Genomic DNA, 15,366 nt, shown 5'->3' with positions numbered 1-15,366 from the left:
GAAAAAGGACATAAGGGAAAAACTAAGAAAATCAGAATAGGCCGGGCGCAGTGGCTCATGCCTCTAATACCAGCACTTTGAGAGGCCAAGGCGGGCAGATCACCTGAGGTCGGGAGTTCGAGACCAGCCTGACCAAAAGGAGAAACCCCGTCTCTACTAAAAATACAAAATTGCCGGGCGCGGTGGCTCAGGCCTGTAATCCCAGCACTTTGGGAGGCCGAGACAGGTGGATCACGAGGTCAGAAGATCGAGACCATCCTGGCTAACACAGTGAAACCCCGTCTCTACTAAAAAATACAAAAAAACTAGCAGGGCAAGGTGGCAGACGCCTGTAGTCCCAGCTACTTGGGAGGCTGAGGCAGGAGAATGGCGTAAACCCAGGAGGCGGAGCTTGCAGTGAGCTGAGATCGCGCCACTGCACTTCAGCCTGGGCGACAGAGCGAGACTCTGTCTCAAAAAAAAAAAAAAAAAAAAAAAACAAAATTAGCCAGGGGTGATGGCACATGCCTGTAATCCCAGCTACTCAGGAGGCTGAGGCAGGAGAATCTCTTGCAACCAGAAGGCAGCGGTTGCAGTGAGCCGAGATCACACCACTGCACTCCAATCTGGGTGAAAGGGTGACAACTCCATCTCAAAAAAACAAAAGGAAAATCAGAATAAAGTGTGGATTTTCGTTATTGTTAATGTATCAATATTGGCTCATTAATTGTAATAAATGAACCATATAAGGAAAGATGTTAATAATAGGAAAAACTAGGTAGAGCGTATATCTGAAAACTCTTGCACTATTTTTACAAGTTTTCTGTAAATCTAAAATTGTTCTACAATTAATTTTTTTTAAGTCAAGTAATTTACCCAAATCTATACAGCTAGTAAATACTCAAAGGTATGAGACAAACTCATAAGTTGAACCCATAAGTTGAAGTTTGAAGTTTAAGTTGAAGAAGTTTAGATGACTTCAAACTCTGTGCTTTTCCCACTACACAAAACCTTTCTTAGTTTACCCTTCTGGGATTATGTAGGCATTTGTATCACTGTCTAAACAATACGTTCCTTATGGGCAGAGAAAATATTTTGTTCTTTCTTTTTTTTTGCGCCTTCCACACCATTGACGTTGAGTAAACCAGTTTAAGTTAACTACTGGCATAAAGTCACAGAGCCCAAAGAATCTGAGATTTGGCCGGGTGCTGTGGCTCACGCCAGTAATCCCAGCACTTTGGGCACTGAGGCGGGTGGATCGCTTGAGATCAGGAGTTTGAGACCAGTCTGACCAACATGGTGAAACCTGTCTCTACCAAAAATACGAAAATTATTCCAGCCTAGTGGCGCGCGACTGTAATCCCAGCTACTCCGAAGGCTGAGGCAAGAAAATTGCTTGAACCCAGTAGGCGGAGGCTGCAGTGACCGAGATCGCACCACTGCACTCCAGTTTGGGCGAAAGAGCGAGACGCCGTCTCAAAACAAATAAAAAAGAATGTGACTTTTGGAGAACTTGATTAAATCGGACCCACACGGTCCGCTCCACAGAGAGGCCACAGATTGGCGCTGAGCTGGGCTCTCTCAGTTCTGCAAGTGTCCTGTGCTGCCATCTACCGGTGTCTGGAAAGCGTCGCCCTCCCTTATTGTATCTCATGGGGAGAGGTTGGAGAGAAGAGATTCAAGCGCCACTTAAATTGCAGAACATATGTAACTGTGATGCAGTTCATTCGACACCTGTGCAAGGGAAAGGCCTCACTTTTCTCCAGCAATTGCAGGCCATCCTAACTCCCTATCAACACTCATCTCGTAAAATTCACAGATCTTCTCGCTGACCTGCCTCAATAGGTACAGATCTGACTCCTACTGTCCATCCCAGAACTCACACCCGCCTGCACAGCGTAGGCTTCAGAAACTGCTCAACCTCGCAAACCTAAACCCGACCGCCCAGATTCCCTTATTTTCACAGACCCCTGAGATTCCTTGCACTACCTTGCAAACCCTACGGACCTCCCCTATTAGTGCAAATGCACGCGCCAACCCAGACATCCCTACGAAGAGGCTCAAGTTTCGCAAGCAGCTCACACCGGCGCGAAAGCAGCGAGAGAGCCCCAACCCGGCTCAGAGCCCTCAGGCTTGTGGCTTTCGCCCTGGCTCCGGCTCCCCACCGCGCCCTGATCCGCTCCGCTCAGGCTAGCAGCCTGTCGACCGAAGCCCCGCCCCTCTAGACCTGTCATCACAGAAGCCGCACGTGGCCGGGGTGGGACCTCAGGCGACCTGCGGCCATCACTTTGTCTCCTCAGTCATCCATTGGGGCTGCCACCGCCAATCAGAGCCAGCGGATCCTGGTTGGAGCGCGACCGCCCGGGTGAGGCGTGAGGGAGAAGGGGCGGAAGGAGGAGAGGCTCTGAGATGGGAGGGGGATCGTGGTGGAAGGGGGCCTGGCGCGACTTCTGCCAGGCTGGAATCCGAGGGGGCGGGTCCCGGTGAAAGGCGGAGAGACCAAGAGGAGGCGGGGATCGCGGGTGGGGCCTGGGAAAAGCTGAGGATCCTGGGGAAATGCAAAGAAAACGCGAAAGAGGCGCGGGGACAGAAGGGGGCGGGGCCCGGGCTGCAAGGGAGGAGCTCGAGAAATTAAACGAGGAAAGGGACAAGTCCGGAGAAGGTGGAAGGTGGGACAAGGGAGACGGTGGGCCTGGGCGTTGCGGGGGCGGGGCTCGAACCGAAGGGGCGAGGTTTGCAGGCCGAGACTACAGATAGGACTGCTCAGTAACTGCCCCAACCATTACCACCTACTCGAGTGCAACGGGATCCACGGAACTACAGGTGTGGGGCGGGGTGAGCGTGGAAGAAGGGACGCGGATGGGGGTGCGCTTTGCAGACAATCTGGAGACTGCTGTATGTTGAGGGAAGACACGGAGTCGGGGGAGCAGTTGGGGACTCAATGTGTGGGCAACAAGGTGCATTCTCTAGGGGCCTCTATGGGGGAAGGGCGGGAGCGCTTTGTTGTGGGTGGGGGGGTGTTGCGAGGTACACTGTGAGGGGGCTGTGTTGCTGTCTGATGTGGGGAGTTGGAGGAGGTACATGAGGGGGAGGAGACTTGGAGGCGCTTTGACAGAAGGGGGACTGTTTAATGGAGAAGGGCTGGTGGTCCAGAGTGTAGCGGTGTCAGAGGGTCTGCGGGCACTATCTAGGGGAAGGGGTTGTAGGCCCCAGTTGAGGCGGGAGAACAGAACCCCCAGTACTTTGAGAAAGTAACAGTTTAGGGCATTGTAGTAACTGCAGGAAGATACTTGTGTTCTGGGTTCTAGGAGCAAGGGTGATGGGGTTAGTTGGGTGAAGAGGCCAATCTGTTGCACTCCTGTCTGCTCAGCTTTTAACTTCACCCCCTGGCCTGAGCACTCAGAGAGGAGTCGGACACTGCTTGTCACCAGGGCTTGTGTGACTGTCTCCTCAGTCTATTTTGGATCTGTCCAGCTGAGACTGGGGTTTCTTCCCCTAGCTGATGTCCCGGGGGACCCTTCCCCCACTGGGTTCCTGTCAACCCCCCATCCTAGTTCCTGTTCCTCCCAGAGCCAGCCTTGGTCTCTGTCTCCCCCTCCCCCTCCCTGCCCTGCCCTTACACTCTGGGTGTGCTCATTTCCCACTTCCTTCCTTGCCCCAGGGCCTGGCCTGGCCCTTGCCCATCTAGGAGCTGTGCCCTGCCCGGGACTTTGTGCTCAGTAACCAGAGACCATGGTAACCAGCAGCAGGGCTCAGACCCCACGCCCACCACTACCACCCAGGTCTCTCGCATAGACCCCTAAGTGACTGGTAGCCACATTTAACCACTTGCCACAAACTGATTTTCCCCACCCTTGTCCTTACCCTGGGTGGGGAACCCTAGGGCTTCTGTGGGAGGGGGGAAGTGATGAGTAGTATTGAGGATCTTCCGTCTGTTTTGAGAGGTGGGCTATGACTGTAAGCTGAACCCAGTAAGGGTTGTGAGGTTCCAGTCTCAGGGAAGGAAGAGGGAGTAGCTCCCCACACTCCAGGCTTGGAAGCACTATCAGAACCGAGACTAGGACCTAGTTCTCTTGAGGGCTCCTCTGCTTCCCTGAGGGGATTTGATGGAGTGCTAGAGTTCCTTTTGCCCCTAGGCTGGCTGGGAGAGGGTGGGAAAGGCTTGAGTTCCACACAGTGGCTGAATGAGTGTGACAGTGTTGCTAAAAGGGGCCCCAAGCCAGCCTCCTCACGCAACCACCCAGGAGCTGAGAGACTGGCTGGAGAGGGGGGGATTGTGCTGAGGACAGACAAAGCCCTGGGGTAGGGTGGGGTAAAAAAGGGCAGGCTGAAGCCTTTTGAGGAGGAGCTGATTGCTATGGCAACACTGCTTCCCAGACAGTCTCTCAGAGAGGGCGGGCCTAGGGCAGACTCTCCAGCTTCCTCAGGACTGGGGCGGTTTGTGTGAGTGGGTGGGGCATGAAGAGAAAGGGCATCAGTTTGCTGTGCCGAGACTGGAGGATATAGCCTTTCTGCTTTGGTACAAGGCAGCAGAGCGTTCGAATGCCTGGGGCTATCCTCTGATATGGATATGAGTGAACAACAGTCATTAGAATTATAGAGCTGCAGAGGCCCTCAGCAGTCATTGTTGATACAAACCCCTCATTTTACAGGTTTGGAAATTTATGGCTAAAGAGACTGTGATTCCCCAGATGTCACAGTGAAAGGGCAGAAGATAGGATCCAGATCGCCTGATTGCTGTTCACTCAGCCCAGGGCCTGTTGTTTTCTTCAGTCAGTGTTTATTGAACATTGCCAGGGACTAATGTTGGCTCTGTGAATATGAGCACAAATGAAACAAAGTTGCTGCTCTCATGGAGCTTCCAATCTAATAAGGGGAGAAAGAAATTACATAGGGGGAAGGAGAAGTCAGGTAGTGATAACTGCTATAAAAAAAATGGTAAATTTAGGGCAGGAAGGTAAGGCCTCTTTTTTTTTTTTTTTTTTTTTTGAGACAGAGTCTTACTCTGTCGCCCAGGCTGGAGTACAGTGGCATGATCTCAGCTCACTGCAACCTCCGCCTTCTGGGTTCAAGCAATTCTCCTGCCTCAGCCTCCTGAGTAGCTGGGATTACAGTTGCGCACCACCACACCCAGCTAATTTTTGTATTTTTAGTAGAGATGGGGTTTCACCATGTTAGTCAGGCTGGTCTGGAACTCCTGACCTTGTGATCTGCCCACCTCGGCCTCCCAAAGTGCTGGGATTGCAGGCGTGAGCCACCGTGCCCATTAGTAGGGCCTCTTGGTTGTACCCTGCTGCTTTCCCAGGGTACATTGAGGCCTGGAACATCTTTGATCCTTCACCCTGAACTATTGTCCTCTGACCTTTGTAGGTAACTAAGGCCTGGCCTATGGTAGTGGCAGAAAGATAGAATAAGGTGGGGTTGCTAAGGGATTTTTTTTCCTACAGTGTTCTATGTTTCTGTTTTCCTAGTAAGTTTTTATTAAGGCAAGTAGGCTCTTACATTGATACACTGTAATTTTGACAAGGGCATTGAAAATTTCCTTAATCCTATTCCTTACACTAGGGAACCAACAAGGAAGTCAGTCCTCTTGAAAAAGGTGGTCTAGGGTGAGGTAAAGAGAAGGGAGCTTAGAGGGACTGTTACTTGCTTGTGTCTCCTAAGTCTAGGAATGAGGGACTAGGGGGAAGAGGAAGGAGCCTCTTTTTACTATCTAGTGATAGAACCTCAGGACCCCAGGGGGTCCACAACACAGGCAAGGCAGAAACAAGGACCTTGGGCTCTCTGTGGCCTCTGAACTGCAGAAGAATGGACTTTTCCCTCTTTGGCTCTGATGTTTGCCTCCTACTTCTGTGAAGGACCGGGAGAAAAAGCTTCCTAAGACCCAAATTGTCTGACTTGCTGACAAGTGCAGAGGGCAGGGGAGACAGGACTATTGATTTTCTTAGGTTGCCTCCAGAGTACCCTCTAGAAAGAGTCTTTGAATGCTCAATCCTTGCAAAAGTTTCCATCCCGGTCATTATTAAAGAGTAGGAGGACAAGGGTTAAGGATGCTGGTTCTGCTGCAATTTGATTTGACTGGGTCTGAACTGGGCTGGGGCCCAGTGACTCAGTGGGAGGGTAGATAGTTTTGAGGGAGCTGTGAGTCATGGGGTTAAGCTCCATCACAAAAGTTGGGCTCATTTCCCATATTCTGGGCAGAAGCCCTCCTATCCCACTTCCCTGTGTTCTCTGTCTCCTTGAACATGGGTCTGTGAGTAGAAAGAGTGCTAGCAGAAGGGATGGGGCAGCCTGATCTCAGAAAGGGAGTTTACAGGCACAAAGAATAATGCTGGTCCCTGAAATTAAAATGTATCCCTATCTTAGGAATCCGGGGGCTCCTCTAAAGAAGGCAAAAGAATATCAATTTAAGAGTAAGAGTGGGAAAAATACCACTTCTTAGCATGGAAGGAGATAGGATCCCACCTCAGGCCTTTTTCTTCTCTGGCATGAAGGAAGCTTCCTGGGCTTCACTAGTTCTCCAGCTCTTAAGCTCTGGTTTGGAAGGTGGGGAAAGACAAATGGGAGTGAGGGTATTTGGGGTCTGAGGTCTGGTATAGACAGCAGGCAGACTTTGAGGGTTGTCAAACTGTGTCTTTAAAGCCCTCGGGTTTCCTATTAATCGGCCTGGAAGGAGGAAGGGCGGGGGAGTAGGATGGAGGGGTAACATGTGGGAGGCCTACGCCTTTGAAAGGGTTAAATGGCAGGGCAGAGTGTTGCTTTGGACTCCAGCAGCTGACGGGTTAAAGAGACAGGCGGAGCGACCTTGGGTAGGCCTACCCTTGTGGACCAATAGGCGTGTGCCTCTTGGAGGGGGCGTGCCTCGCACTTGAGGTCGCGAGGAGGCTGGCTTCCTGTGGACCAATGAGCATGGTCGCTTTCCAGGGAGGGCGTAGCCTAAGGGGGGCGTGGCGGCCGTGGCTGCCGCGGCGCGGGTGGTGGGGCGCTGGGCGGGGCGGGCGGCCCCATCAGCTGGTAGGAAATGGCCTGTGAGTCAGAGGGGCAGCGGAGTCGGCGGCGCGGAGCCGGGGCGGCCCTGGGGAGGGACCGTCGCAGGGAGGGGCGCGGCAGCGGCTGGGGGTCTGCGGGCGCCAGGGCCCGCTAGTGTTGCACACGAAGCTGAACAGCGAAGAGCCTAGCAGAGCAGGGCTCAGCCTGAGCCACCCTTTGTCTGGGTTGGGGGCCCGTGGAAGGGAGGACCGGGGATCCAAGGGGAGGGACCGGGACGGGACGGAAGGGCCCGGAGCAGCGGCCACCTCAGCGGAGCCAATTTGGGAGCGGGGTGAGTGTGCTAGAGGGAAAGAGCAAATCTCCGAAGCTCCAGTACAGTATGGGGCCTGTCCCAGGCTGTGGGGAGGAGAGGAGTGAGAAAGGACCTGGGAGGCTGCGCAGGGGGTAAGGGATCGTCCAGAACAAGGAGTCCAAGAGTCAGGTGAGTCTGCCCGGCATAGTTTAGAGAAGCTGCTAAGGTCTCCTCCCTCCCCTCTGAGGGTAGAGGGCTCTAGGCTGGGGGCCGAGGGGTTGGTAAAAGAGAAGAGGTCGACCTTCCTACCCACAGTGGTGGCCTGTGGGAACAGCCCCCCTAGCTTGTGTGGATGTATGTAGGGACAAAATAGAGAGCAGCTGGAAGCAGTTCTGTCTGCACAGAATGAGGGTGGAAAGCACATGGATAGGAATTCTTCCTGTCACTCTCCTTGATCATGGCATGGTAGAAATGGAAATCTTTAATACTGAAGGGAAGGGGAGAATGAGCCTCAAAGCTGATACCTATACCAATACCCACCTCACCCACCTCCCGGGCCTCAAAAGTGTCTGAAGGTACAGACGTATTCTGGGACTTGTTGTTTTTGCTGGCCTTGCTCCCTTGGCATGTTGGGAGCTGTAGTCCTTGCCAGCCACAGCCTGGCACAGCTGTTTGATGCCAGTTGCTGCCCACCCCCTGCACAAAGATTGAGGTTTGGCTTACTCTGCCCTGCCCCCCTCCCCTGCAGTCCTGCCCCATGAGTCAGCTTGAAGCCATGGTCTATAGCCAGACTGGCTGGGTGGCAGGGGAGTGAATCTTAGAGCGTCTTGTTGACAGGGTGGGAACTGAGAGGGCTCTGGGGTTAATGAGCAGATGCCAGGTATGCTGGGGTCAAGTAGGGCATCATGTCATCCCCTGGCTTCCTCAGGGCAAGGGGTCAAGAGGGCAACTGGGATGACCTGGAAGTGGTAGTGCTAAGGAAAAGGCCCTTCCTGAATCTGTGTGACTTGGGTGGAGGAAAGAAGGGGTAGAAATTAGTGCAGGTTGTACCTTCTGACAAAGTTGCTTGCAGATAGGTTAGTGCAGGTTGCCATTGGTGTTCTGCCCTTTCCAGCCATCCCACCCACCACAGGGAACCAGGATTTTCTTGGGGATCCCAATTCTTAGGAGAATTTGGTGAAATGGGATAGTGGGGTACAATGATGGGAACTTGGTGTAGGAGAGCTTTTCAGTCCCTGGGTACAAATCTCTCCTTTCTGCCTGCCCCCCACCCCGCACCTCCACCTCTTTTCCTGATTCTCCCTTGTACAATTAATCTCTCTGTTTCTCTCATCTGGGAAATTTTTCTCTCCACTGACAGGACTGCTGCCCAGATTTCTGGGACTTACATTCTACCTTTTTTGAGCCCTGCTGTGTGCTTTCCCCTGTACTTGGGGTTAGATGGAGGGGTGAGACACAGATCTGTCCTCAGGACCTCCTCTATGGTCAGTCTAGAAGATGCCTTACCCACAGGAGTGAGCAGAACTGTTATTGAGCTTATAGGAAGTAGTAACGCTGCCGTAGGTGAGGTCTCAGAGGAGGGAGAGATGCTTATGGTCTGGGGTGGACAGAGCAGACTTTCTGGAGGAGATGGCATTTGGCCTATCCAAGGAGGAAGAGTCTTGGGTAGGCATTCAAAGGGCAGTCCTTGAAGGGGAAAGGGCTCTGTGAATGTCAGACAGCATAGGCTAATGTGCAAAGGAGAAGGCTGACCCTGGGGGCAGTTGGCTTTCAACTTGAGATTCCCCTCACCCTAGTATGGGCTGGAATAGTTAGTGAAGACCATGTTTTGCACCAGTGGTTTGGGGTTTTGGTGTTGGGTGTGTGAGCACTGGGGGAGGGGCATGGAGAGGTAGTCCCTGGTTGCTTCCAGCTGACTGACTGCTGAGGCCTTATCTCTAGTTTGCAGGGCCTTGCAGGAGGGCCCTGGAAAGTGCCTTCTGGCAGTGACCCATTCCCCTTCCCCCTCTTGTTTTTGGTCGGATTTGTTGCCTCTTGTTAAAGAGACAGGCTGCTTGCTGGAGGTAATTGGGAGTTCAGGGCTGAAGGGCCAGCTTTGAGCTGACTTGAGGTTTGTACCTCTGAGGACCGCTGATGGGGTGTAACTGTGTGTGAGACCTCTGCCCTTAGTGCCCTAGGATGGCACTTGTCTCTTTGGAGATAGACATATAAGAAGCAGTTGTGCAATTTGGTGGCTTTGAGTAAGACAGCTGAATTCTTCCCCTGGCCACCTCTCAGCTGGCATGGTCTTTTGGGTCTTGGGGGTCTCTCATCCCTTCCTCCATGTAGGGCAGGAGTCCCGAAATGGTGGCCCTGACAAGTAGTTATTCTACATCAACTCACTTGTCACATCCTTATTTTTTTTTTTTTTTTTTTTTTTTTTGAGACGGAGTCTTGCTCTGCCACCCAGGCTGGAGTGCAGTGGCCGGCTCTCAGCTCACTGCAAGCTCCGCCTCCCAGGTTCACGCCATTCTCCTGTCTCAGCCTCCCGAGTAGCTGGGACTACAGGCGCCCGCCTCGTCGCCCGGCTAGTTTTTTGTATTTTTTAGTAGAGACGGGGTTTCACCGTATTAGCCAGGATGGTCTCGATCTCCTGACCTCGTGATCCGCCCATCTCGGCCTCCCAAAGTGCTGGGATTACAGGCTTGAGCCACCGCGCCCGGCCGTCACATCCTTATTATACTGAGCCAAGACCTGCCTCTCTGACTCCTTAGGTAGCCCAACTCTGCCATCTGGGCCCTGGACCCCAAACGTACCCTTTCTGTTCCTGAAGAGCCTCTCACATGGGAGAAGGATGTCCTGGGGTATACTATATTAGCCTATAATTGGTGAAAGGCCTTACTGCTGGCTCCAGTGATCCTGGCTTATGTCTGTTCTTCCCTCCTCAGGGTCCTGCTGAGCTCAGGAGCTGCACGGAATGGTGGCAGTCACCTTGCCAGTGCAGCAGGCATGGATCAGACTGCAAGCTAGGGGCACAAGGCATCAGTTGGGAAGAGGGGATGCACAGCTAGGCTTGAGGCCTCTTCATCGGGGTGAGTACCAGGGAGAAGGCAGGGAAGAAGCCTGAGTTAAACCTGTCACCCTCTCAGGAGTTCTAAGAGTGGTCTCTATATTCCATTAGTCCATCCAGGGATTTGTACACATTCATCCCTGGGAACCCATCAAAGTCACCCCTTCAGGCAAGGAGAGGGTCTGAAACTCAGCTGGAAGGAAGAATACTCATTGATTCCCCTGACCACCTTTTCTTCTCTTCTCTTACACAGATGTCCCCAGCCCAGGCCCAGCATAAAGGCCGTGTTGGGGGGCCCCCCTGACCCAAGGGGGGCTTCATGCGCCACGTGCAGGCGGAGCCGTCTCCATCCTCAGAGCCAGAGGCTGGCCCTTCACAGCCTCCAGTCAGGCAGGGGGCCCTCCAGGGTGGCCTGCTCATGGGCTACAGCCCAGCAGGGGGGGCGACATCCCCCGGGGTCTACCAGGTATCCATCTTTTCCCCTCCGGCTGGTACCTCTGAGCCTCATAGGGCCCTGAAACGACAAGCCCCACCCACTGAGGGTCCCCGGGAGCTGAAGAGAGGCCCTGGGCTGGGGGCCAGAGAGGGACTACCCCCTGAAGAACCATCTCCTGTGGGGCTCTTGGGCCCAGAGGGACTGGGGCTGGGACTAGGTGTGGCCAGCCAGCATTTCTCCCACCGTGGCCTCTGTGTTGTGGAACAGAGAAGTAGTGTCACCTCATCTTGGACTTCAGGGGCCTGGAGTCCCCCCTGCCCCCCATCAAATGCTTCCTGCAATACTTTGCACACCAGAGACTGGGCCTCCCCAGATCCAGGGGGACAGGGGTCCCTGGGGGAGTCCCCAGGGCCAGCCCCTCCAGGCCAGCTGCACACACTTGACACTGATTTGCACAGTCTTGCACAAATAGGGGGTAAGAGCCCAGTGGCTGGGGTGGGCAATGGGGGTAGCCTCTGGCCTAGGGAGTCCCCTGGCACTGCCAATGGGCACAGTCCCGAGCACACACCCCCTGGCCCTGGACCTCCAGGCCCCTGCCCCACCAAGCGAAGGCTGCTTCCTGCTGGAGAAGCCCCAGATGTCAGCTCTGAGGAAGAGGGGCCAGCCCCCCGGAGGCGCCGGGGATCCCTGGGCCACCCTACTGCTGCCAACAGTTCTGATGCCAAAGCCACATCCTTCTGGAGCCACCTGCTGCCTGGGCCCAAAGAGCCTGTTTTGGTAAGCCAATAAAGGAGTTCATTTACTTTTTTTTTTTTTTGAGACGGAGTCTCGCTCCGTCGCCCAGGCTGGCGTGCAGTGGCCGGATCTCAGCTCACTGCAAGCTCCGCCTCCCGGGTTCACGCCATTCTCCTGCCTCAGCCTCCCGAGTAGCTGGGACTACAGGCGCCCGCTACCTCGCCCGGCTAGTTTTTTGTATTTTCTTTTCAGTAGAGACGGGGTTTCACCGGGTTAGCCAGGATGGTCTCGATCTCCTGACCTCGTGATCCGCCCGTCTTGGCCTCCCAAAGTGCTGGGATTACAGGCTTGAGCCACCGTGCCCGGCCGTTTTTTTTTTTTTTTTTTTTGAGATGGGGTCTCACTCCATCATTGCTGGAGTGCAGTGGCACAATCTCAGCTCACTACAACCTCCTCCTCCCAGGCTCAAGCAATCCTCCAACCTCAACCTCTCGAATATTTGGGACCACAGGCACATGACATGGCATCCAGCTAATTTTTGATATTTTTGGTAGAAATGGGGTTTCGCCATGTTGCCCGGGCTGGTCTCGAACTCCTGAGCTCAAGTGATCCACCCACCTCAGCCTTCCAAAGTGCTGTGATTATAGGTGTGAGCCACCGCGCCTGTCCTTCATGTACTCTTACGTGGATATTTGTGTGGGTAAAGGTGGAGGCCCAGGGGGCAGGGTGTTCCTTTGAGAGTGTGTGATGAGCTTCTGCCCCAAAACATACGTGGCTTTCACCCTGTCTCTTTTCCCAATCATTTCTCTCCATAGGACCCAACAGACTGCAGTCCCATGGGGCGGAGGCTGAAAGGAGCCCGTCGCCTGAAGCTGTAAGTGACCAGCTTTGTCCTCTACCCTGTCCCTGAGAATGGGGACAGAAGTCTGTCATCTTTCTAGCATTGGAGTAGGGGACCCCAGGGCAGAAGCCCTAGATAGTGGCAAAGGGTAGAGTTCAAGGACATGAGCAGGAATCCCAGAATACCTCAAGCCAACCCCCTGTGTGTCCCTTCCTCTACCAGGAGCCCCCTTCGAAGCCTCCGGAAGGGGCCAGGCCTGCTGAGCCCCCCCAGTGCCTCCCCTGTTCCTACCCCTGCTGTCAGCCGTACCCTGCTGGGCAACTTTGAGGTAGCTCCTCTCGGGCTTTGTGATTGTGGGGATCCTGGGAGAGGTGGGATGGTAGAACGTGGCTTGGATGGATAAGTAAAAGAATTGGCATCTCTCTCATAATGTGTTTTCCCTACCCTGATCCCAGGAATCATTGCTGCGAGGACGTTTTGCACCATCTGGCCACATTGAGGGCTTCACAGCAGAAATTGGAGCTAGTGGGTCATACTGCCCCCAGCATGTCACGCTGCCTGTCACTGTCACATTCTTTGATGTTTCTGAGCAAAATGCCCCGGCTCCCTTCCTGGTATGTCTTGACTCCAACCCCAAAGTCAGCTCATCAGGAGGATAAGGAATTGGGTTGGGGCTGGGGGCAAGAGGTATTTTTTACTTATTCCTCACCTAGGAGTGAGTCAGGGCCAGGTGAGGAGAACTCTAATGTAGGGCAGGGGCAGGTTCAGGGTGAGAGACTGTGCAGAGGGACGTGTATTTAGGGCTCAGGGTTTTCCTAGTCCCCACCTTGACTGATGGCTCCCTGACCTTCCCAGGGCATCGTGGATCTGAACCCCCTGGGGAGGAAGGGTTACAGCGTGCCCAAGGTGGGCACCGTCCAAGTGGTGAGTTTGCCCTGAGGGAGTGGGAGTGGGGAGAGAGGAAAGTAGCCCTCAGGCTGTACCAACCTTGACTGTCCTGTCCCCAGACCTTATTTAACCCCAACCAGACTGTGGTAAAGATGTTCCTCGTGACCTTTGACTTCTCGGACATGCCTGCTGCCCACATGACCTTCCTGCGCCATCGCCTCTTTTTGGTGCCTGTGGGTGAGGAGGGAAATGCTAACCCCACCCACCGCCTCCTCTGCTACTTGCTGCACCTCAGGTGAGGAGAGGGCCCAGGGATGGCTGGGGAGGCCCAGGTTTCCCTTCCCTGAAGAGGATCTCTCCTTGCTTTGATACTGTTTGGATTCTTGCTTAGCTTATTTTTAAATTTTTATGTATGTATATATATATATGTATTTATTTATTTATTTATTTTTAGAGACAGAGTCTTGCTATGTTGCTCAGGCTGGTCTCCAACTCCTGGGCTCAAGCAGTCCTCCCACCTGGACCTCCCAAAGCACTGGAATTACAGGCATGAGCCACTGCGCCCAGCCTGAATTCTTACTTTGATCACATTATCCTCCTCCAGGTTCCGGAGCTCCCGCTCAGGCCGCTTAAGCCTGCATGGAGATATCCGCCTGCTTTTTTCCCGCCGGAGCCTGGAGCTAGACACGGGGCTCCCTTACGAACTGCAGGCTGTGACCGAGGCTCCTCATAATCCACGTTATTCACCTTTGCCCTGATTGCCAGCACTCTGAATCCATGCGGCCTAACGACCTGCCCATCCTGCTCCATCTTAGAGAACATATATGGAGAGACAGCAAGAGACCCTTCAGGCTTGAATTAAAGCCCTCACCATGCTCTTGCCCAAATGGATTATTTGGGTGTTTAAAGCTTCTGATCCTTACTACATCCTGCCCTACTCGGGTACTCCATGTGCCTGTCCCCTCCCTTGGGTTTCCCAGGCCAGCTTAGGTAGGGAGGAACCGGAGCTACCCTGAGGTTGTCCCAAGTTCCCAGGCAAGTTATGCCAGCGTTGCCTCCCAATCCTGGGCAGGGGCCACTTATTATTTTATTTATTTTTAATTTATAATTTATTCAAATTGGATTGCCTTGGTAACCTCCCACACCTGATAATTGGCATCACTCCCCCCCCTTCCCACTCTCAGATATTGCTCCAACCTCAAGAGTTGAAGAGGCTTATGCCAGGGGCAGGAGGAGAACTGCTCTCCCTCAGCTGAGGGAAGAGGGGCTATTCCAGAGGGACTGAGTCAGTAGCCAAAGACTCAGCTTTCCCTGTCCTTCCCCTAGTCCCTTCACTTCCCCTACCCTCTGACCTATCTCTGAAAGCCAAGTTATGCGTTTGTGTGTGTACACAAGCTTGTCTTTGTGTGGTGTGTGTGTGTGAGAGAGTGTACATGTATGCACACACACAGGGGTTAACCACCCCTCACCTAGGGCTCCAGACTCCAGTTGTCCCTCTCCTCCTGCCTGTGTCTCCTTGCTTTGGGGTCCTGACTGAAGAAGGTGTCCAGGGGGCAGAGTCAGGGCCAAGCACTGGGGTGCCTCCACTCACCTGGCCAGACTCTGACCCACCTACCTCAGCTGGGGTGAGGGGCACCCCTCAAACTCAGTCATGTGGTTCCAAACTACCCCATTCCCCACTCCAGACTCTGACCCAGCCTCAGTCCTGACTCCTGAGGCTGGGCTGAGGGGAACAAGCATTTGCTGAAACTTGAAAAAACAAAGCAAATCAGAAACAGGAAAAAATTGTACCTGGTAATTTTTTTTAGAAAAAAAAAAAGATTAAAAAAGAAAGAATAAATTCTTGTTTGGAAACTTGAACTAAGCTCTACTTTTGTTGTTGTTGTTGGGGAGAGGGTGTGAAGGGGGATAGAGGGCCTTCCTGGAGCTGGGACTCAGCCCTTTCTACCAGAGAGGAGGCAACAGGCCTGGGCCCATGAGGTCTTAGGCTAGTCCCTGCTGATTCCTGGGGCCTGGTCTTGCTCCTTTCGGAGGGGTTGGTGGGTAAAGTTGAGACGTAGAAGCTGAATTCTGAATTGTAGATCAGGATTCTGATACTGGTTCTGTTAATGACTTTAGCCCTTCAGAACTTCAGTGCCCTCATATGTAAAATGGAG

The 15,366-nt window shown here is 53.4% G+C and overlaps 1 protein-coding gene across 9 annotated transcripts; it reads left to right on the top strand.

Annotated features, from left to right (window-relative positions):
* The first annotated feature begins 2,206 nt into the window (after nt 1–2,206).
* Nucleotides 2,207–15,070, top strand: FAM214B (family with sequence similarity 214 member B). Of its 9 annotated transcripts, XM_033238221.1 has the most exons (10): nt 2,629–2,802; nt 10,189–10,332; nt 10,564–11,221; nt 11,336–11,523; nt 12,297–12,355; nt 12,545–12,650; nt 12,778–12,936; nt 13,178–13,246; nt 13,330–13,505; nt 13,815–15,070. In XM_033238221.1, the coding sequence occupies exons 3-10, from the start codon at nt 10,630–10,632 to the stop codon at nt 13,966–13,968; spliced, it is 1,503 nt and encodes a 500-aa protein (XP_033094112.1). In that variant the 5' UTR covers nt 2,629–2,802; nt 10,189–10,332; nt 10,564–10,629; the 3' UTR covers nt 13,969–15,070. The 9 variants fall into 9 exon arrangements, with proteins under 9 accessions (XP_033094107.1, XP_033094110.1, XP_033094112.1 ...); XM_033238216.1 differs by lacking the exon at nt 2,629–2,802 and adding an exon at nt 2,207–2,344 and having other exon boundaries at nt 10,564–11,523; XM_033238219.1 differs by having other exon boundaries at nt 2,528–2,648; nt 10,564–11,523.
* The last annotated feature ends 296 nt before the right edge of the window (nt 15,071–15,366 follow it).

This window comes from Trachypithecus francoisi, unplaced genomic scaffold, assembly GCF_009764315.1.
Source record: "Trachypithecus francoisi isolate TF-2019V2 unplaced genomic scaffold, Tfra_2.0 Lachesis_group16, whole genome shotgun sequence".
Taxonomy (NCBI): Eukaryota; Metazoa; Chordata; class Mammalia; order Primates; family Cercopithecidae; genus Trachypithecus; species Trachypithecus francoisi.
The sequence above is the reverse complement of the archived record's forward strand: the minus strand, read 5'-3'. Positions and strand labels throughout refer to the sequence as shown.